The 24,107-nt window shown below is 40.2% G+C and overlaps 1 protein-coding gene across 2 annotated transcripts in view; it reads right to left on the bottom strand.

Moving 5' to 3' along the window:
- Positions 1–228: 228 nt before the first annotated feature.
- LOC122656722 (ATP-dependent DNA helicase 2 subunit KU70) overlaps positions 229–24,107 on the bottom strand; it is a 112,912-nt gene continuing 89,033 nt past the window's right edge. For both annotated transcript variants that reach the window (XM_043851341.1, XM_043851342.1), the window contains exons 13-19: positions 13,412–13,473; positions 12,364–12,424; positions 10,516–10,608; positions 10,307–10,427; positions 1,348–1,450; positions 579–771; positions 229–471 (exon numbers count right to left, since the gene is read on the bottom strand). In XM_043851341.1, coding sequence (XP_043707276.1) covers positions 358–471; positions 579–771; positions 1,348–1,450; positions 10,307–10,427; positions 10,516–10,608; positions 12,364–12,424; positions 13,412–13,473 — 747 coding nt within the window. In that variant the 3' untranslated portion in view covers positions 229–357. The remainder of the gene's footprint in view (positions 472–578; positions 772–1,347; positions 1,451–10,306; positions 10,428–10,515; positions 10,609–12,363; positions 12,425–13,411; positions 13,474–24,107) is intronic.

The following is a 24,107-nucleotide window of genomic DNA, read 5'->3' as shown; positions in this document are numbered from 1 at the left end:
TTGTAAACAGCATTTTGAATGCAAATTATTAGGAAAACTCTCTAATGTGATTTCATGTTCTTTTTTCCCAAGATAAATGATTTAATGTCAAAATGAGTTACTACATCATCACTCACTCGTTAAGCAAAGATTTAAACAAGATACAGAAGTACAGTTGTACAATCAGGTATATAACAATATTTTGCTGGTGGATCCAGATCCTACGCATATCCAAAGAACTGTACACGTTAGACATATACTCTGAACAGATCTAAAATATGGGGAACAACATGTTCTCTTCAATTGTTTACTAGGTTTTCTAGCAACTTTCACCCTCAAAATTTCATTTACAATGATCAGTTACGTAAATAAAAGAACTTACTTTCCCATGTGTGTCAATATCCTACTGATGAGAGCTTCTTTCTTTCCAGTAACAGGAAGGTTGTGTGCAGCAAGATAATACTTTAACTCTACATTAGTCAAATCCTTCAACTGCAGAACATAAGGCTGTATCAGACCATGATTAACCCGAGCAAACAAGTAAAAAATAAATTAAACAAAAAAAAAAATAGAGAATTATCAAATATGTCCATTTTCACCTTTCCGTTGTCTGCAAGATCTTCCCAGTTGTAATTTGCACACTCCTTCACTGCATTATCAGTGATTTCCTTTCGTTTTCTAGATGCCTCACTTGCGGATGTCTTTGAGGATTGATGATCAGCTTCCTCTTGGTCATAGTTTTCCCCATAAATAGAAACCTTGAACTCTTCAAGTGCATTAACTATTCCTGGTCTGCCATGCATATACATATAAAATTTAATTTGCAAATACTTGTTCGAGAAGTAAATGAAGGGAACTAAGTCTAAAAATTATCAATATTATATTGCATAACTATCAAAATTGTACTAGGAACCAGGCAAGTTGCAACTTATTCTTGCATTTAAATTGTTTGACCTAGAGAGTTGAACTTGATGATTCAATCATGTTGCCAAAAATGTGACTGTCTGCAAAATGAAGCACCAGCAGGAATCAGGTGAGTTCCTGCCATCTAACAATCTTGGCACTGACTGTAAGTATTGAGGGACCTGAAATTTTTATTGTAGTGTCGGGCCTCGGAATGAAACTGAAATTTGAGTTAAAAGGAGGTAGGCCAAAGCAAAAACGGTCAATAGGGATAGGTTTAGGACCAGTGTAGTGTAAAGGAGAAAATTTTTAAACCCATGCATTTTTCAGAACAGTGACACTGGATTTGCCAGATGGTCACTCATGACTCACCCAGCCCAGCCATCAGATTTTAGTTCTGACAACAATGGTTCACCGCTAAAGAAAGGATGCCAGATACAGATGGAATGTTTCTTGGATTATTACCTAGCCATGCCCTCTTCATCAGGAACAGTTTCATCTTTCATCTCTGGCATCTCATCTTCGTCAAGGGCCAAGGCTTCTAATACAGCATAGTGTCTCTGTAGGGCTGCAAAAAGTACCGTTTTAAACATACAAAATTAGAATATAGGAAACAAAAACAGCTTGCACTTTGAAAAACTTAACTGAGCTCTACAATTATTCAAGAATGAACATAAGTGGTGTCATATTTGATTGGTTTTTTCTCATTAAATCTTCCATTCTGAGAAAATCTTTGATCCACAACAATCAAGTAATGCAAAACCCAAGGATAAGAAAATCTAAGCATGGATACTAAACCAAAGGAAGTCAACTAGACAATTGTGATCAATAACACTATGGTCAAAACTACTTTTGTTCTACCACTATTAATCAGAAAATTTTCATCAGGGCTCTGTTTGTTTCAAAAATGCCAGGAAGTAAAATAAAGGGAAATATTTTTATTCCCATTATATATCTTACATTCCATATGCTTACTCTCGATGAGATAATTTCTGTAATGAAATAATTTCTTTATTTTTCTTCCGGTCATTTTACATTGAAACAAATGGAGCCTGGGGAAAATTGCCTTTACTAGGCCCCATTTTGGAAGGGCTTCCTAAGCAGTCCACCATTTTGAGCCACATGGACAAGTGATCTGGCAATTCCGACTACTGGATACAGAAGACATGGCTTGGACTAACGATGTGTCAAACTTTAGAGTCTAATTCAATCAAATACCCTCCTGTGTATTGACATACACACCTAAAGTGCTTTTATATTTGTTATTTTATTTACTTAAGATTAAGATATTATTCATAAATAAGAAAATACCCCCTTATTTGAATCCATTAAAAACAGTTAAAAAATCTAATTCCAAAAGGATAAAAAGTCAACCCCCCATTTCAAGAACAAAACCTAGATTTTCGGCGGTAGGTGCAATTTTCAACTTTTAAATGCTGGGATTTTTCTCAAATCTAAAAATACCATAAATCTTAATATGCTAAAACATTGCTAAAAACCAAAAGTGCGGTAAAATATTCATTTGTTTTAATATTTAAAAAAAAATTTTCATTCTGAGTGATTTTAAATAGCATTCGCGCACACCAAATAAGGTTTGACCGAAACAAAACTCCTTCAATATAAATCGGATTTAAGCAAATAAGGTTTCCAATACATCCAGTTTTTGTTCTTGAACTAGGGGGGGGGGGTTGACTTTTCATCCTTTTGAAATTTGATTTTTTAACTATTTTTAATGGATTCAAATAGGGGGTATTTGCTTACTTATGAATAATATCTTAAGTTAATGCATTTACATAAATGATATTTGGCATAAATAAGCGTTGCCCTTGACAACTATGATTTTTAGTACACTGTGCATACACTAGTAAACTTGGGTCAAAAATCACTATTGTGCACTCACCCATAGTCCTCGATATTCATAACTTTATTTTGCAACTTGACAACTCCAATCAACCTGGAACTTGACGTGTGAATAGGTGACTTGGGCTCTACTTGTCCACAAAATTTGGACCCCATCTCATCTGTCACGTGGCAGATGTTTAAGTCCATTTATTAAGGCTTCCTAAGTGGACCATGTAGGAAACCTTTACCCTTCTATTTAATATCTCATTTCTGAGAACGTGTTATTGCAGCAGTCTCAAAAATGTCTAGGATTGATCTGTGTACCAATTGGAGTGGGGATGATCACCTCACTCAGGGGCTTACTTGAGCTTCTAAGTTTGCATGATTATGCATTGCTGGAAATTTTTTGAAATTGCTTACACAAAAGAAATGGTAAGCGCACCCGATGTCTCAAGTTAATGATGAAATATAAAGCTCAGTCAACCGCAGGACAGAAGAAAGCCATACATGCTCCTATTAACATCTATCTAGGCAAGATATCCTGTTTTGGAAATTGAACAAGAGACAATCTCATGATCTTTACTTCAAGAGGCTTAAAAAATCACCAAGGTAGATTCAGATTTCAGAATCCAAGTAGCTGATTGATGATGGTCATGACACCAACCAGATCAATTAGCATAGGTCTGGAGCTCCGAGAGATTCTCGGATGAGTTAGATTCATAGTAGTCAAGGCGTCGCCTAGCTGACCGTCTTGGCATCCAACCGCCTTGACAACTAGTGTCACCTTGGTCTCCTTCTTGATGTTGCTTAGATGCTGTGACAACTATGGATAGACTTTTATACAAACAGATAGTCAGATGCAGAGACTAAAATTGGATAGCAGTTAGTTAGACTGACCTTAACATTAAGTGTAAGAGGTATGTCATCAAAAAATTTGATTGGCGCTTGGCAGAGCCATACTTGATCCCTGATAAGGAAACATACCTTAAAAAAAGGATACTTCTATGTCAAGTGAAGTATGGATGAAGTTCAATGCCGCTTATTAGAGGCTTACACCTGACAGAAACTTTCTACCTGAGACTGTCTCCTGAGCTGAAGGTACAAACTCAAGTTTAGAATACTAGCTCTTGCAAAGTAGTACCGACTGAAAGCTCAGGCCCCCTAAAAGGAGATTTTCTTCAACCTCCACCTAAGATTCACAGGAAAGGGCGAAGCCAATCTGAGGGAACATTAAAGCTTCTTATGGTCTTTCTATCTAACCAAGCCTCTCCTCAAGACAGTGCAGATTGTTATATATTTCATGTGGGTTGGAAGTGATGACCATGATAGTTGTCGCAGTCCTTCACTCAAGCTTCTTCTGCCAACTTCCTTGCCCAGGCATTTCTTCCCATACATGTTTCTTCCACCCCTTCAGTTAGATTTTAGGTTTAGGAGGTAAGAAGAGAGAAGGAAGAAGTTGGAGGAGGAAGAAGATAGCAAGAGAAGAGAGAGAAGAGAGAGAAGAGAGAGAAGAGAATATTTGGGTAGTAATCGATTGTGTTGGAGAGGCTTCTCCATACACCTATATTAATTCAATCATAAGTTCATAACAAATAGGAAATTACATCCACCTCCCTAGGGAGGTACAAGGGAAATAAAGAAGAAAAACATAATTACATAATAAGGCAACTAGTAATGGGACTAGTTCCAAAACTACCCCTATTTCATGACTTCTAACACTCCCCCTCAAGCTGGAGAATATATCATGCATTCCTAGCTTGCTTAGGAAAGAACTAAACTGAGGAGAGCCAAGAGCCTTGGTGAAGATATCTGCCAATTGATCACCAGTCTTCACAAAAGGAGTACAAATACAGCCAGAGTCTATCTTCTCCTTGATGAAATGCCTATCAACCTCGATGTGCTTAGTCATGTTGAACAGGGTTGTGAGCAATACTGATGGCAGCCTTGTTGTCACAGTACAGTCTCATGGGTCCTTCAGTATCAAGTCCCAGTTCCTGAACAAGTCTTTTTAGCTAGATGAGCTCACACACTCCATGTGCCATAGCTCTAAATTCTGCCTCGGTACTAGATCTGGCCACAAAGGTACAATAGCCGGAGGTAGATCTCCTGTCTGTAATGGAACCAGCCCAATCGGCATCTGTGAAACCTTCCACTCTCAAGTGGTTGTGATTTGCATACAACAGTCCTTTCTCTGGAGAGGACTTCAAATACCTTAGAATGCGATACATAGCATCCAAATGGCCACTCTTGGGAGCATGCATGCATTGGCTGACAATTTCCATTGCATAAGAGATATCTGGCCGAGTCATAGAGAGATAGATAAGCTTCCCCACTAGCCTTTGATACTTCCCCGCATCAACAAGAGAAGGACCACAATCCTCTCCTAGTTTGTGATTATGCTCAATAGGAGAGTTTGCTAGTTTGCAGCCTAACATCCCTGTCTCTGTCAACAAGTCAAGAATAAACCTCCTCTGACATATGTTGATTCCTTTCTTGGTCCTTGATACTTCTATTCCTAAGAAGTACTTCAAGGGACCCAGATCTTTGATCTCAAATTGCTGTGCCAAGTAGCTCTTCAATTTACCTATCTCAGCTATATCATCTCCTGTGACCATGATATCATCAACATAGACAATGAGAGCTGTGATAGTACCATTACTCCGCTTGGTAAAGAGAGTATGATCAGCTTGGCTCTGGGAATATCCATTCTTCAGAATAGCTTGTCGGAAGCGCTCAAACCATGCCTTAGGTGACTGTTTGAGACCATATAGAGCCTTCTTAAGGAGACACACTTTCCCTTCAGCTGAAGGCATCTTGCAGCCTGGTGGAGTTTGCATGTACACTTCCTCTTCCAAATCACCATAAAGGAAGGCATTCTTCATATCCAACTGATATAAAGGCCAATCTTTATTGGCAGCCACAGATAAAAGAACTCTTATTGAGTTATGCTTGGCCACAGGGGCAAATGTCTCCTGGTAGTCAATGCCATAGACTTGACTGTACCCCTTGGCCACCAACCTTGCTTTGTATCTCTCAATACTGCCATCAGATTTGTACTTGATTGTGTAGACCCATCTACATCCAACTGGGACACGTCCCTTGGGAAGGTCTACAAGTTGCCAAGTACCATTCTTCTCAAGTGCCATCATCTCCTCAGACATGGCTTGTCTCCACTTTGGGTCAGACATAGCATCAATGACATTCTTGGGAATGGAAACAGTAGAGAGAGCAGTAATAAAGGCAAGGCCTGTAGGAGAAATTGCATCATAGGAAACAAACTGGGATATAGGATTAGTACAAGTTCTTTTCCCTTTTCGAATAGGAACAGGAAGGTCTAAATCAGATGGAGAAGAAATGTCACCTGATTGAGAAGAATGAATCTCAGGATCTGAAGAGGACTCTTGGTAGGTCTTCTTTCTTGTATTATGCAAGCCTTCACCTTTTTTGTATGTAATGTGGTAATCCTTCTCCTTACCAGAACCACTTTCAACAACCAAATTTGTATCCCCCCCTGGTGGTTGGTCATCAACCTCAACCACATCTACAGTCCTGTGTTTCCCAATGTCAAGCATAAAAGGAGATGTAGGTAGAAGAGAAAGAAAGAAATCATTAGTAGCCTGTTCACTCCTACAATTCTCCCCTTGAAGAGGATGCTGAGAAGGGACAAAGAAAGGGACTGACTCAAGAAAGGTAACATCCTTGGAAATGATACATCGGCGGGAAGAAGGATGATAATACTTGTACCCCTTGGTAGTAGAAGAGTACCCAAGGAAGAGACACTTGAGAGCTTTGGGGTCAAGTTTAGTGCGGGCAGATTTGTTAACGTGCACATAACAAACACAGCCAAAGACTCTAGGAGGAACAGCAAAAGCAGAGGCCTTGGGAGATAAGATGTCTAAGGGAGATTTGAAATTAAGAAGCTTGGTAGGCATACGATTGATGAGAAAGGAGGCAGTAAAAAGAGCTGTGGACCAGAAGGTCTTGGAGATATGCATGCCAAACAATAGACTACGGGTGACCTCCAGTAGATGGCGATTTTTCCTCTCAGCAACCCCATTTTGTTGGGGCGTGTCAACACACGCTAGCTGATGGATAATGCCATGAGTAGTAAAGAAGGTTTGAAGGCCACCAAACATGTACTCTCCCCCTTTATCAGATTGCATAATTTTGATGCGGGTCTCAAATTGAGTAAGGATCATTTGGTAAAAATTCTGAAAGGCATCACAAACATCACTCTTATGCTTCAAAAGTATAGTCCATATGGCACGGGAAAAATCATCAACAAATGACACAAAGTAACGAAAGCCAAATAAAGAAGTAGTAGGGGAAGGACCCCAAACATCGGTATGCACAATATGAAAAGGAGCAACAGTTCTATTACCATGATAAGGATATGAAGACCGACAATGTTTGGCAAACATACATGGTTCACATTGAAAAACATGAGAAGAGGCAATAGAAGAAAATAAGTGAGGCAATTGTTTCCTCATTACAACAAAAGATGGATGGCCAAGACGACGATGCCATAACATAACAGAATCCACGGAACTGCTATCATTACGTCCACACACATAGGAATGAATTGTGGGCAAAAACGGATAAAAAAAGTAGAGGCCTTGCTCCTCACGTCCACTACCAATAATCCTCTTCGTCACCAAATCCTGAAAAAGACAGTGAGAAGGAAAAAATGTGACACAACAGTTGAGAGATTTAGTCAGATGACTCACAGATAAAAGATTCAGTGTAAGGTTAGGGACATGAAGAACAGAAGAAAGGAAAATAGATGATGTCACAGGGATATTACCCTTACCAGATATGGAGGAAAGGGAGCCATCAGCTACCCTAACCTTGTCCTTACCAGAGCAAATGGTATAGGAATCATAATAATGAGACATACCAGTCATGTGGTCTGTGGCACCCGAGTCAATGACCCAAGACAGGGCAGCAGTAGAAGCTAAGGTGGAGACCTGCAAAGCTGAGGATGATGAGGATCCAGCCATACTAGATGTAGAAGATGTGCTCAACTGTGACACAACCCTGCGAACCACTGCATCCATGAAGGTGGAGTCATCCTGTGGGGCATCAGCATCAGTCGCCGCCACGGAATGAGTTCGAGCTCCCCCTCTAAGGCCACCACGACCACGCATACCAGGAGGATGACCATGGAGAGACCAACACCTATCCTTGGTGTGTCCAGTGCGTCCACAATGATCACATTTAAATCTGTCTCGCCCAACTTCACTGGCACCAACTGTCTCCACAGTATTGGCTTCCTCACGGTTAGGCCCTGGGCCTCTACTACCTCCACGGGTGTCTTGAACAGAACTAGAATTGAGGGCTGACCTCTCAGATGATGCTGGTGGTGGTGCCATAGTAAGCCGCCTGGTCTCTTCACTCTGTAAGTAACTACAGACTTCACTAAGAGAGGGAAGGGAAGACCGGCCTAACAGCTAGAGTCTAACTGGCTCATAGTTAGGGTTCAGACCACCAAGTAAAGAGAAGACACGCTCCTTTTCAAGAGTCAGATACACTTTTGCTTCATCCTCTGGGTTGGTCAAATGAAGGTCCCTGTAGTGATCATACTCCTCCACAAGATTAAGGAACGCACTATAGTACTTAGAAATAGTACTGTCACCTTGTTTCAATGAGTGAATTTTTTGATGGAGTTGATAAACCTTGGCAGTGTCACCTACTCTGTCAAAGGCCACAGAGACACTATCCCAAATAGCTTTGGCTGTTTCCTTCCTTATAAACCTTCTCCCAATCTCGGGCTTCATGGAGAAGATCAACCATGTCATAACTGTAGAATTTTCAGTCTCCCATTTATCAAAAGTAGGTGAACCAGCTGTGTGAGCCTTGATAGCACCTATGATATATCCAAGTTTTCCCTTACTCCTAAGAGAAAGTCTCACAGAATGTGACTAATCTAGGTAATTAGTACCATCAAGCTTCACAAAAGAAATCTGCATGAGTACTCTCATAAGTCAACCGAGGGACAACAAAGAGGGCGTGAATCAGCGATGATCAAGCCAGGATGCATCTAAGCAGCCATGATGGAAGGGATTTGACAATAAACAAGAACACCAAAGATAAGTAGGAGTACACACTCAACCCAAACAAGCAAAAAATCCAATAAGCAGCCTAGGATAGTACACTGCTGAAGCAGTCCTAGCAGCAAATCTCTAAGAGGACTTAAATCAAGCACTTCTAGTGCATTCCAACATCAGTCCAGCAAGCAGTCCCTTATAATACTGTACCACAAAGCTTGCAAGGAGTAGTATCAACTCCAAACAAGAGGAAAGGCCTCACAAAGGCTGTGCATACGCATCCCTCAACCAAGAGAGCATCAAACTGTAGCTTAAAGCAAGAAAAAAGGGTAAACACTCTCGGGTTTACCTGGGCAGAATAGAGGATCCCACACAAGAAGCAAATCTGCTCATATGGCTTCTTCAATCAGCAAGGAAGATCATAGCCATCCTCATAAGTATCCTAGGGCGATGCAAATGAGCCTGACCAAGACACAAAAGCAATCCGAGAATAGCAGCAGCTGCAACCTGAACCTGAACCTAGCGGAACTTGTAGCAGCAGCTGTGTGAGATCAAAACCTTCAAGAGAGCTTCAAAAACAGCTCAGGTATATCCTTCAATCATCAAAAGAGGCTAGAATGAGCCTATTCCATACTCTTTAAGCAAAGCTGTACACAGGAATCTCCTCTTTGGAATCCTTAGACACAAAGGATTTCAAAGAGAAGAGAAAGAATGAAAACAGGGACTGAACACGACTCTCAAACCTTGAGCCTGCTCTGATACCAAGTTAGATTTTAGGTTTAGGAGGTAAGAAGAGAGAAGGAAGAAGTTGGAGGAGGAAGAAGATAGCAAGAGAAGAGAGAGAAGAGAGAAGAGAGAAGAGAATATTTGGGTTGTAATCGATTGTGTTGGAGAGGCTTCTTCTCCATACACCTATATTAATTCAATCATAACAAATAGGAAATTACATCCACCTCCCTGGGGAGGTACAAGGGAAATAAAGAAGAAAAACATAATTACATAATAAGGCAACTAGTAATGGGACTAGTTCCAAAACTACCCCTATTACATGACTTCTAACACCTTCCTGAGGAGGCACACGATACCAACCTACGTAAATGTTATTTAATATGATGCACTACATGCTTCGTATATCTGGAGCTCTCAGGTTCGTAACTGAATTACCTTTTCACATTCACATTATCTCAGCATTTTGGAGGACAGAAGATATAAAATAAATCATGGGTTCCTATACATGATGCATGTATAGAAATATCTCAATGATTTCAAGCACCACAATGTTCTATTCATGGTGAAGTATGATAAAAGGTCTAAATAAATCAGGTGATGTGGCATTAACTCTTCAGGTCAAGTTAGTAACACACATATGAATATGCATGAGAGGGGAAAGTTTAGCGTTCAAAGACACACACATTGAAGGGAAAGAGGAACATGTCAATTTCTAGAAGTTATAAAGAGAAAACTAAGAAAAAGTAGGGTGGAAACAAACTTTCTCCCAGTCAAATGGACAATAGGGTAGAGAACTAGCAATTTACCTGGATTTGCAAATTGACAAACCGAAAAATCTTTCAAATCCACACGTCTCAATAGAGCGGTGGCTTTCTTAATTTGATCATCTGTAGCTCGAGGTGTCATGGAACCAACGGTCATGTGAAGCTGCAAAATGTAACAAATTTCCTAACACAGCTGAAATTTAAAAGAAACTAGCATTATCAAAAAAGAAAGAAAGATGCACATCTCTTGCCTCCTCGATCTGCCTAATGTCATCAGAATAAGGAAGATAGATCATGTGCATTCCAGGTGGCTCAACTTGACCGCTGGAATTAGCTATCTCATCCTGTGAAATTAATGAAGGTTAGCACATTCTATCAGATGATAGAGACATTTGAAATGTTAACCAAATTTAACTACTAAAAAGAAGGAACAAGTAATATGATTAATCTTTCAAATACTTAGAGATTTTCCCCTGGAGTCAGTCACATTTTCAAAGCAAAAGAAAGACTAGGCTTTGTTGTACCGAGGGTGAAAGTACGGGTAGTGGTTCCAGGGTTGTTGTAGCGACTGCATTGTGATTGGGTATTGAGTAATATGCGAAGCTCAGTGAGGGCATTGCTCTGTGGATGTAGGCACATTTCTGAACCACGTATATTCTCGTCTTGTGGTATGCGGTTTTGTACTTGTGTATCATATAACCTGCTGCAGGATGGTTTGTATATGAGAAAGATGGAATGCTCATTGAATGCCTGAGTTACCCACGAGTGAGTTGAGAAACAAATGAGTTGGGTCAAGTTTTTGAAGGTCACTGATTCACCGGCCCCCCTCATAGTGACCCTTTGGGACCAACAATTACTTTCTATTCTGTTGATGGTTAACCTTTTAATTCTGTTGGGTGCCATTACAGGAGATCCCACTCTTGGATCTGTTTGATTTTCGGAGGGACTGAACACCTTAGTACGAGGCTTATCTGAGTCAAATTTCAGATTCATCTGACCGTTAGATTCTGTTTTATTTAATTTTTCATATTCTGCCAGATTGTGTTTGCTTTGGATCATTGTGATTCTGTCCTTGTGGGTTTGCGTTCTATTAACCCTACCTTTCTTACCTTACAACACATCACTCACCCATTGATCAAAATAAAAAATTGGGTGAAGAAAGTGGACAGTTGATCAATGATACTGAGAGATACTAGAGGCTTGTTGGCAAGCTGATTTATCTCTCACCCTCGTCTAGATATCATGTATGCTATCGGTGTAGTCAGTCAGTTAATGCATGCTCCTAGAACTAGTCACGTGGAAGCTGTTTACCGGATTCTAAAATACCTGAAGCCAAGCCCAGGAAAGACTAAAAAATGATAATACCAAACATATTGAAGTTGAACTCACTTTATCAAGAAGAAACTTCAAACTAGATGCCTCTACATACCATTTGTGAGAATTGGAGAACAAGTGGCATTTATCTTGACCAAAGAACTTGTCACCACACGTTCTAATCTTTTTTTAGACGAGTTGGGCTTGTGTAATATCTACACCCCAGCTTGAGGGAGTGTTAGAATACATGTTATTCTAGAAATGCCTATGCAATGTGTATGGAATGGGAATTAGTGTTATGTATAGGGGTATTTCTATACTTTCCAGTCTTTTATATGAAAGTTAATAAACAGGGGGGAGGCAGTTGTGGACTGCTCTAACCTCTCTTCTTCTTTCTGTTGTGCTCTTTTCTCCATCTATTCTTCCACACTTGTGCTACTGCTCAACTTCTCAAAATTTTGAACTGTTCACCCCCTCTACAAAAGTCAATCTATAAGCAAGGAAACCAAGCCCCCGAAACCCTTTTGACCATTACTCTTGTATGAAGAGCCCACCCCCCCCCCCCCCCCCCCAAAGCCCCTTGCATTCCAAGAGATCGTTCATGTAACACCTTTTCAGACTCCTTAATTCCTTTTGCACTTGCATCACCTCAAGACCAATCACAATCATTCTTAACTCGGGAATTTTCTGACTATGACATATGTATTGCAACTAAATTGTATAACAATGACGAGCCCATTAAAAATGCTTGTAGTACTTAACTACCACTGTTAATGGCATCTTACTTGAGCAACCAGAGCAACCACTTGAGAATGAGTCGAACTGCCATAAAATGCAACTGCAAACCTGGAAAAAGTTTAATTGTAATTATTAAATAAAGAATACCTTGGTCCAAGTATGCTCACTGATGCTGAAAAGGAAATGAAATCTAATGTAACATTTCAAGCTCTAAATAATATAAGGGAGAGGGTTGGGCATGCCGCCAGCTTTTGGTAAGCTAGTGGCACACACCAATCACAGGGCTGGACACAGGAGGGCAAGGGGGTCTTTTCCAAAGGGGGAGGAGAGGATGATAAATCCCATAATATGAACTGAACTCAGAGGTCCAGATCCAATGCACCAAAAGGGGAAATCGATTTTATTTGTCACAAATCCTTAGATAGTTAATAATAATTTTTTTTAGAAAAAAAGGATTTTATAATCAGAGTTTGAAATGATAAAACTTCAAAGAATACCCAACCATAACACAACCAATGGCTTTACTTAATTTGATAATTTTTTTGTCGGTTAAATTGTATCTTCTAAGTCTTCTTTCAGATAGATATCAGTGTAATGCTTTTTTTTATGTATTAAAAGTTAAAACATACCTCTCTCCCCACCTCCCCCCCCCCTCTCCCAAAAATCAATTCTGAAATAATCAACCGAATTTTTCCATCAGCAGCAATCGGCAATTGTTATTAGTGAACCCTTGGAGAATGGGCAATTGACAGTTTTCATCAATGATTTTTTTGATAATTAACTAGTCTTATGTTGACTGATACATAAAAGTAAAAGTTTTCAATATATCCTGAAATACCATATGGAAAAGTAAAAAAGAATGTAGATTATGTTCTAAAGCTAATGAGTACACAGATATCTATGACCTGCACATATATATAAGTCCTTTTTGTCAACATGTAAAGTTTTTTTGTACAGAATACTTCTTGGAGACAGACATACATTTTCTTTCATTTTTCTTAATAAATCTCCATTGTCCACAGGGAAAAAAAACAGAAGATATGAGTATGTTATCAATTGAGTATGCAAAACTACACCTTAGCATGTAATACTAACCGCTTAAGCTGTAACATTGATCTGTGTATAGCAATGAAAATGCGGGTACTTCCAATTATTTCCTGCATTAGATAATAATAAAAGAAAGAATTAGCCATACTAGGGTTGATTGTGGTGTTGTTTTCTGTTGTACTTCTGTGTATTTGTATCACCATGTACTTCTATGATCTATGTTCCTATCAAAAAAATTTGTTACTATATAAAAAATTACCAATATTAGGGCAAAACATTCACGTTATGTTGTTTTTTATGATATTAATCTAAACTGTTCTATTAAGCAACACCACCTTTCAAACTTGCAATGGTGTTTACATAAGGTTTTCTTAAAAACTATAAAGCATTCCCTTTGAATCTTTGACAGTGGCTAGAAGTCATTTATGATATTAATCTACTGTCCTATTAAGCAACACCACCTTTCGAACTACGGTGAGTTTTGGCAGCCTTTTCTAGTTTCTATGGTGAGTGCACTAATTCTGTTGCTGAACTACGGGCGTTGACAGATGGTTTGAAGTTGTGTCATGAGTTAGGCTTGACTGATTTTGTGGGGAACTCAGATTCCTCCACTATTATCAGGATGTTTCAACGAGGGAGGTGTAGCTTATGGAGGCGATGGTACTGGTTCCAGGAGTCCATGGCCCTCATACGTTCCTCTCGGCCTCTCTTATCTTTCGCCTACAGAGAAAGTAACAGGGCAGCGGATTGGCTTGCCAACCTAGCTTGTGATACTTCTGCCTCCGTTGTTTTCCACACTGGCAGTCAGCCACCAGGGGACTTGCAGCGTATTGTTTGGGAAGACAGGGCTGGGTTACCAGTTCTCAGAGAGTAATGTGAAGCTTTTCATGTTATTGCTTGTTTGGGTTAGTTCTAGTTTTGTTGAGGTTTTTTCTCCTTGGGTTGGGGTAAGGCGGGACGTCCCCCCCTTGTATTCTATTTCCACGGTTTGACATTAACAAAATCTTAGGGGCTGGCCCGGGTTCCAGATAATATTTGGGTTAAAAAAAAAAAAAACAAAACACCACCTTTCGAACTTGCAATGGTGTTTACAAAAGGCATTTCCTAGAACTATATTTTTTTTGGGTAATTCCTTGAAAACTAAGATAAAGCAGAAGAGAATCACCAGAAGATAAAAACTATGACCTCTGGAAACAGACTAGACACATATGTTTCCCTCACACGCGTACCTGTGCACACACACGTGCAGGTGTTTCAGTCATTTAAGATGGTTTAATTTTATGAAAAGAATTTTGTCCTTCCCTATAAGGATGTATCTGTTCAGAAAAGTGCAGAAAATAAAAGGTTTACACTAATGCCTAGTATCTTAAGGAAGACTGAGAATGCCCCATTGAAAATCCTAATGATGCATCTCAGTGGGACTTCACCTGTCATACCCGTACTTAAATCAGGTCTAATTTTTAATCTTAGATGATGTAGGTCCTGCAATGGCATCCATTGACACTGGTGATCTGTGGACTATAACAAGTCATGAAGTAAGCCCCTAAAATTTTCCTTAAGGTTTTAGTTCTGGCTTTGAAGTAACAACCTGCTGAACAGGTTCAGCAGTAAGACCAGTAACCACTGGTCGATCATTGATCAACCAATATGATCATCTGGTGGTGCTGAACAGCCAAACTGCATTAAACTTCTGTGGAGCCCACATAATTCGTGTCGGGTCTTCCCGCTCATGTCTCACCATATTGTGAGATCCCTCTGCTACTTTGTACACCTTACAGAGTTATGATGGTGGGCCACCCAGCCTAATGAGTGGAATAATGCGATTTAATTCTTATGGCAGCACAGGCAAACAAGCCTCAGTAAGCTAAAACTATTTATAGCAGTATCAGCTCAGATTCATTTCACATTTCTATTTGGTCTTAGAACCTGAACTCTGGGAAGAAGGAAGAAGAGAGAGAAAGTTTGGAGAGCTGAAGTTACCTGCTATTACCTGCTGCCCATCACCTCTGCCAGGTAGGACCTCTATTCTCCAGCTACTTTTCTTTTCTTTTGCTGTTTTGTAAGACCTGTAGGTTAGAAACCTAGCTGTTTCAGGCTGGATCTTTGCATGCAGAGCTGGAAAGCTCGGCCTGTTAATCCTTATGGTTTTCTGCATAATTTGGACCTAGATTACCCATGTTTAACCTAGGATCTGTAATCTTATGAGTCAATCATCTCCAAAACCCAGATTTTAGGTTAATTGTCTAAATTGGGTGTAGATCCCATCTGGAAATTGGGAATTTAGGTTGGAATCAACCTATCTTAATATTGTTAAGTGTTTCCCTCTCTAAATTTGCTTTAATTTGGTTCTTGGATTGAAGATTGTGATTCAGAACTTGAAATCCAAGTTATGTAGGGACCACCGGCCGATCAGTGATCAACCGGATAGATCATTCGGTGGTCTCTGCTGACTCTGCTTTGCCAGTTTTGTATGGGAATTTTTGGGAATTAATCACACTCTAATATATGATTTATTTTACACTTGAATTATGCTAGAGATAAGCTATTCAGAGCATAGTTAGTAAATACGCGTATAATACACGTATCCGAACGTTTCAATGAAAAAGCTGCCGTATTGAGTATAATATGTCAGAGTCGGGTAAATACGTGGTTTTTATGACCTAAAGTATTATACACGAATAATACGCGTATGATACACGTACAAATACGTTTGTTTAACTGTTTAAAAAAAAAATCTAAAGTTGATCGTAACCGTTAGATCAATCTACCACTTACCAAAAAGCTAAACAAACCCTCATGTTCTATTCTTCACGGCTTCTCCAGTGGAAAACGAAAGAATTCCATTGTCCAACGGCTCTCAGTCTCCAGTCTCCGCATTACTCTCTGTCTCTTCTTCCTCTTCTTGCGTTCTTTAGGCCATCGATTGCAGCGTTCTTCTTGCGCTATTCAAGCCGTAGATTGCAGTCCATTTGTAAGTTTTCGTTTTCTTTCTTGGAGCTCCGATAGGAAATCTTCTGTATTGGGTTTTTCGTTGGTTTTGTGAGTACAATAATACCCAATTTCAGATTCAAATAAGCTTATGCTTTACCCTTTTTTAGCTTGTTTGTTTATATTAATTTTCCTGCATCTGAAAAATAGGCAATAGAAGAAGGATACTAGAATCCATTGATAATGCGGAGAATAGCTTCGTGGGTAATTGGTACTGGATGGTGACAAAGACTGCTCCTTCATTCCAGATTAGAGTAGAGCATCATCAATAATGAGAACTCATTTTCCCCCTGTTAAGAACATCATTTATGAAGTTATCTGCCTCTGTTTGTCATAATGACTGCCATCTAATACTTGGGTAGCCATATTCCACTAATTGTTGAATCGAAGATCAACATTTTTGTTATGGTGGTTTCCTGATTTCTTGGACATGCAAGAAATAGGGTTGTGCCTTAACCATCTATGCTCATTGTCATTTGCAACTGAAAGGGATGTTCTCATCAATGTTCCATACTAATTTTAGATCGGCAGCACAAGCAACTTTGAGGCCAAAAAGTACTTATCCCATGAGGAAGCACTAATGCAGGGGAACATTCTAACAATAACAGCTAAGTGATGGAATTCTCACAGTGGCCTTGCAAGTTGGACCATAGGCATTCACCATAGCCATGAATGGTGTAAGTTCCAGGTCGGCATATTGGTAGCTTTATCTTATCTTCTAATATCTTCAGGGCCTAAGTTTTCCTTCACCAATAGAGAAGAAGAATTCCTTCTTCATTGGCGAGGTGACTCCATGAAGAAGGAATTCTTCACGGTAACATCGATGGGAGTTGAAACCTTCCCGGTACACCAACAAAGTCACCACTGTGGACCATTCAGCGGTGGCACCTCATGTTTTCTATTTATGTTGCTTTTTGGTAGTTTGAAATGAACAATAACCTTCACTGTGCTCCTTGGGTAACTGATATATTGTGTTTCTTAGGTGTACATGTCTATTGCAGAGTGAATATATGCCCGTATTTTTGCTCCCGGATTTTTACAGAGCAAACGTATTATACACGTATTAAACACGTACCGTATTATTGCCGTAGCATTTTATTGCGCCGGATTTTTTGAAAAGTATTATTGCCGTACAGTCCATTTGATTGCCGTACGTATCCGTTCCCGTATTGTTGCCGTTCCCGAACTTACTAACTATGATTCGGAGAGGCCTAACGGGTTTTCTTTTGAGATTTGATTTCGAGTATCACTGTTGAAAGACAGGTGAGTGGGATGTCTGACTCTTTTGGAGTGTTTCTTAATTTATTTCCTTATATTGTTGAATGTTGTATATATATGATCATGCATCATGAATGTGCTACATTTCATCATTTATATCATAAATTTATATGTTAGATTGATAATGAGCATGAGATGATAGAGAATGAACTGTCATGAAGCATATGGTATGACTGACTCCAGCATGTGTATTTGTATATCCGTGGTATGGGATACGGATTATACTTATATACATGCATAACATCATAATAGGAGCATGCGGCTAGGACTATATAACCCTGTGCTACACCCCTTGCTAACAAGGGGTAACGTGTTGGATAACCAATGGTAGGTCCGATGGTAATTCCGGAATATCATTCCCAAACCTGGGTGACCGATGTGTTAGTTTTGGGACTGGGTGAGGGACTGAGGGCTAGGGTTATCAGGGATTTGCAGGGTGACTGATGGCGCATTCTGGGACTGGTAGGCTTCCTTTCGCAGCTAGGGTTGTACTGCTGGGTGACCGATGTGCGAGTTTTGGGACCAGGGATACAGCCTAATGCGTTGCAGTAGCACATAAATCCCTTATGACTTACGCATTTGCTTGTTAGGTCTTAATATTAAAATGAAATCATGCATACATGGACTATTTGAGAATGCTTGTATGCCCCATCCCCTCAATGGAGCTCATCCCACCTGGTTTTTCCCCTTTTAGGTGATGTTGTAGGAGAGACTTTGCAGATTCAGGATGATGACTCCCTCCCTTCTGCTGTTGATCTTGGTAGTGCTCACAGGAGTGCTGATCCAGAGGAACATGATTACAGTTGTGCTTGTGACAGCTGTGCCTTCAGTGGCTTTTAACTGATATGATCGTGCTGCTGCTGATTTTTATTTGTTTTCTGTAATTAACTTTTTGTGCAAATATTTGTTTTGTGCAAGTATTGTAAGTAGTAATGGATGTAAAGGCAAAACTCTATTATAGAAATACTTGATCACATAGAATTGTGTTATACTGATTTTGATACTATAAATATCTGATCTTTCGCTGCATTGACTTATTTATGTCTTGTGATTTTGACTGTGAGTGGGGATACTGCATCTGTGATCCTGGAGGATTTTGGGATGTCGTTGGCATCTAGTCACATTGAACCCGGGTTAGTTAGGGTGGGGTGTGACATCAACGCCTTGGGTACTGGAAAGCTCCAAGCACTGGCTTGCAACAGCAGTGGCAATGTGGCATCTATCAAGTTGAAACAGGGTGAACTCATCTGCCACTTTTTTCCACTTCTCTGAATCAAAGAGTAGACTGCAATCAAAGCAGAGCTCGTCTTTCAGCAGCTTTTACTCCCCTTTTCCTTTTTCGAATTTGCCTTTCTATCAAGGACCCATGCTAAGGCATGTCAGACATGTATCTGTCTTGAAAAATGTGTTGCACATAAATTTAGACTCTCAAGTCAAACTGTCAAATACATATACTTTTTCAGAAGTATCCTTCCATCTTTTCATTTTTGTCCTACAAATTGAAGGACTAGGCATGTCTGTACATCTTTCTCTTCGCCTCTATGAAACTTCCACCAACCATGACCTGATGCAACCACAAGATCGTAAACCCAAGATTTGGTTTCTATGGACCCACCCAGGTGATACACAACTCAAATAATAGGATTGATGTCAATTCTGTAATTTTTTGATAAGCTTAGGACCTGTTTGGGTAAAGAAAATAGACACAAGGACCAATTGGTAATAATTTAGAGGAAGGAAGGCCATTCTGGAATTTATAAATAAACAGGGAAAGAATAAAAATAGAGTTATGAAAAGAGAGTTGATATGCAATTTCTGAAAGCAGATCCTTACGTGTCGCCTTGATTTTGGACCCTCTGCATCGCCTTGGGAGCCTAGGTGGGCGCCTTGGTCACCTAGTTGGTGTTGTTGTTGGTGAAGCCTGATTTGGTCCAGAAAGTGTGGTTGAGACCTTCGGAGGGCCGTTTCGGCCTCGAAACGACCTCGGAATGCAGAAAAATGGTGAGGCTCCACCCATCGGCGTGGAGTTGTGTTGGGCTCATCGAGATCTTCGAAATGAGTACTTTTGAGCCATGTGTTATGTTTTGGTCCGGCCCTGTTTTTTTGGCAATTTTTGGGCTAGGGGCACTTTTGTACTTTTTAGGGTTAGGGCTTCCCTATATAATGTTCTTATCTCTTTGAGATGGGGTTATGAAGGTTTGTAACATTTCCAGAGAAAATTAGTAAAACTTGTTCTACTGCTCGCCCGTGGATGTAGCTTCCATCTTGGAGGTGAACCACGTAAATCTCTGTGTTGTGCGTTGTGTGCTCTCTCTATTTTCGTTTTTCTTCTGCAAATCGCCATTCTGGGCGTTGTTTTCTTAACAGGTGTCGCCTTGATTTTGGACCCTCTCCATTGCCTTGGGTCACCTAGACGCCGTGACAACTATGGCACTAGGTAAAGTCAATGGCAATTATAGTGATGAGAAGCGACATCCTTATTATGTTCTTCATCCTGTTCTGACCACTCACAAAGTCACTACGGATGAAGATTGGCACTGCAGCAGTATCTTTCAGACCCATGTGAAAGTTAAATCTTCAAAGGATCGATTCTAATGAGATATCAAAGGGTTAATAGCTAAGAGAAAGGGAAGAAGGAGAGAAGAGAAGAAGAGAAGAGAGATTGGGAGAGAATCGATTGTATGTGTTTAGTGATTCTCAACGCACATAATAACTTCATTAAAAAACTTTTGGAAATTACATAAGCCTCCCTAGGGAGGAAAGAAAAAATAAAAAGAAAAAGTAAATAACAACTAAGTCATGTCTTATAATAAGACAATGATAGAACTACCCTTACAGACATAACTCTAACACTCCCCCTCAAGCTGGAGAATAGATATCATACATTCCCAGCTTGCACAATAAGGTACTAAATAGACTAGCACTGAGACCCTTGGTGAGGATATCTTCTACTTGATCACCTATCTTCACAAAGGGAGTACAAATGCACCCAGAGTCCAGCTTCTCTTTGATGAAGTGTCGATCAACCTCAATATGTTTGGTTCGATCATGCTGAACCGGATTATGGGCAATCCTTATAACAGCTTTGTTGTCACAATAAAGTCTCATTGGCCCTTCAGTTTCAAAACTCAAGTCTTAAAGTAGTCTCTTTAGCCATATAAGCTCACATACTCCATAAGCCATGGCCCTAAACTCAGCCTCTGCACTGGATCTAGCTACAACTGGTTGTTTCTTGCTCCTCCAGGTAACTAGATTACCACCCACAAAGATACAGTACCCAGAAGTAGATCTCATGTTAGCGACTGAACCAGCCCAATCAACATCTGTGTAGCCTTCAATCTGCAAATGATCATGCCTGGAAAATAGAAGACCTTTTCCTGGACAGGATTTCAAATATCTAATGATGCGATACACCGCATCCAGATGTCCATTACTGGGAGCATGCATGAACTGACTCACCACACCAACTACATAAGAGATGTCTGGTCAAGTCAAGGAGAGATAGATTAGTTTCCCAACCAACCTTTGGTACTCGCTTGCATCTATAAGAGAAGAACCACATTCATCACTAAGCTTATGATTCGGATCAATGGGGGAAGTTGTTGGGTTACACCCCATCATACATGTCTCTTTTAGAAGATCCAAGACAAATTTCCTTTGGCAGATGTTGATTCCTTTCCTTGATATAGATATTTCAATACCCAAGAAGTATTTCAAGAGTCCAAGGTCTTTGATCTCAAACTGTTTAGCCAGATAAGACTTCAATCTGTTTATCTCAGTAACATCATTCCCAGTTACAAAAATGTCATCAACATAGACAATGAGAGTTGTAACTGTATCATTACCTCTTCTGATAAACAAGGTGTGGTCAACTTGACTCTGATAATACCCATTCTTCAGGATGGCTTGTCTAAATCTCTGCCTTAGGAGACTGCTTGAGGCCATAGAGAGCTTTCTTCAAGAGACACACTTTCCCTTCGGCTGAGGGACACTTATAACCAGGTGGAGGCTGCATGTACACTTCTTCTGCTAAATCTCCATGAAGAAATGCATTCTTCACATTTAATTGGTACATTGGCCAATCTTTATTGGCCGCCACTGAAAGAAGAACCCTAATTGAGTAATGCTTGGCTACAAGGGCAAAAGTCTCCTGGTAGTCAATGCCATACACTTGACTATACCCTTTTGCAACCAGCCTAGCTTTGTATCTTTCTACTGTACCATCGGATCAATACTTGATGGTATAAATCCATCTGCATCCAATTGGAGTTCTCCCCCTGGGAAGATCAACTAGAGTCCAAGTATTGTTCTTTTCCAGAGCAACCTTTTCCTCAGACATTGCTTGCATCCATTTTGGATCGGATAAGGCCTCTGTGACATTTTCGGGAATGGAAGAAGACTCAAGGGCAGTGGAAAAGGAAATACCTGTAGGAGAAATAGAGTCATAGGAAACAAACTGGACTATGGGGTTAGTACGGGTTCTCTTCCCCTTTCTCATAGCAATGGGAAGATCTAATTCAGAAGGAGAAGTATTACCTGACTGAGGAGGATGAGACTGAGGATGTGGATCCAAAGAGGGGTTTTGGCAGGGTTGCTTTCACTTCAACGCATACCAGGGTTGCTTTCCTTTTCCCTTCAACAAGCATTCACCTCTTGTGAATACAACATCTTTAAATCTTATTCCCTTGCATTCTTTTTTTCTGCTAGCATCACCACCACTACTAGTATCAATATCAATAACACCATCAGCATCAACAACATCCACTTCTTTGTATTTTCCAATATCAAATAGGAATGGGGAAGTGGAGGTCAGTAAGGGAGATAGAAAAGGAATGACATCAATATCTTGTTCACTTCTATTACTCTCCCCCTGAAGAGGATGCTGAGGAGAAGAAAAGTAAGGAATAGACTCAAAGAAGGTGACATCTTTGGAGAGAAGTCGCCTTCGGGAAGGAGGATGGTAGCACATATACCCTTTGGTTAAATTAGAGTAGCCCAAGAAGCAGTACTTGAGAGCTTTGGGATCAAGCTTGGTGCGGGCTGATTTGTTGATATGAACATAGCAAACACAACCAAAGACTTTTGGAGGTAAGGAGAAGACTAAGGATTGAGGAGAAAGAAGAGCCAGGGGAGATTTGGAGCCAAGGAGTGGAGTTGGCATGCGGTTAAGAAGAAAGGCAACGGTAAGAAGTGCATTAGACCAGAAAGTCTTAGGCACATGCATTCCAAAGAGAAGACCCCTGGTGATTTCCAACAAGTGGCAGTTCTTTCTCTTAGCCACCCCATTTTGTTGAGGGGTGTCAACACATGCCAGTTGATGGATGATGCCATTATCAGTAAAGAACTGTTGGAGCCCCCCATACATGTACTCACCCCCCTTATCAGACCTAACAATTTTGATCTGAGTACCAAACTGAGTACTGATAAGTTGATAAAAATCCTTAAAAGCATCACAAACATCACTCTTTTATTTCAATAAAACAGTCCAAGTAGACCTAGAATAGTCATTCACAAATGAAACAAAATAACGAAATCCAGACAAGGAAGTAATAGGATAAGGCCCCCAAACATCAGTATGAACAAGAGAAAAAGGTGCAGTAGATCTATTACCACGATAAGGATAAGATGTGCGACAATGTTTAGCAAAAATACAAGATTCACACTGAAAAACATGAGGAAAAGAAGTAAACAAGTGGGGTAACTGTCACCTAATAACAACAAAAGAGGGATGACCCAAACGTTGATGCCAAAGCATTATAGACTCCAAAGTACTATGGTCACTCCGACCACAAACATAAGATGCAATAGTAGATTGATCAGGTAACCATGGTTCAAGAAGGTAGAATCCTCCTTTTCAATGCCACTGTCAATAACCCTCTTTGTCTCCAAATCTTGAAAAAGACAATAGGAAGGAAAGAAAGTGACACAACAATTTAAGGATTTGGTTAGGTGACTCACTGATAATAGATTAGTAGCAAAATCATAAACATGAAGAACAAACTTAAGGGAAATACAAGGAGTAACTCTCACATTACCTTTACCAGAGACAGAAGAAAGGGAACCATCAACAACCCTCACCTTTTCCTGGCAAGAGATAATGGAGTAGGAGTCATAATAATGTGACATACCAGTCATGTGATTAGAGGCTCCAGAGTCAATAATCCAGGTGGGTGCAGTAGAAGGAGCAGACGAGACCTGTAGAGCTATGGCAGAAGTAGTTGACCCTCCAAAGGCAGAACCAATAGCTGACCCTCCAAAGTGAGACATCAGCCGACAGAGGGCTGCAATATCATCCTGTGAAATGGAGTCAGGAGCAGGCTGGGGTCCAGATGTCTTAGACTCAGATGTCACCATAGAGTGAGCCCTAGCTCCCCCTCGCTTGCCTCCACGGGCACTAAATGAACCACCTCGCATACCAAGGGGCTGCCCATGAAGGTCCCAACACCTGTCCTTGGTGTGTCCTAGCTTTCCACAATGA

This window comes from Telopea speciosissima, chromosome 3 (genome assembly GCF_018873765.1).
Source record: "Telopea speciosissima isolate NSW1024214 ecotype Mountain lineage chromosome 3, Tspe_v1, whole genome shotgun sequence".
Lineage (NCBI taxonomy): Eukaryota > Viridiplantae > Streptophyta > Magnoliopsida > Proteales > Proteaceae > Telopea > Telopea speciosissima.
Note: the sequence above shows the minus strand (reverse complement) of the source record. Positions and strands in the feature narration are given on the sequence as shown.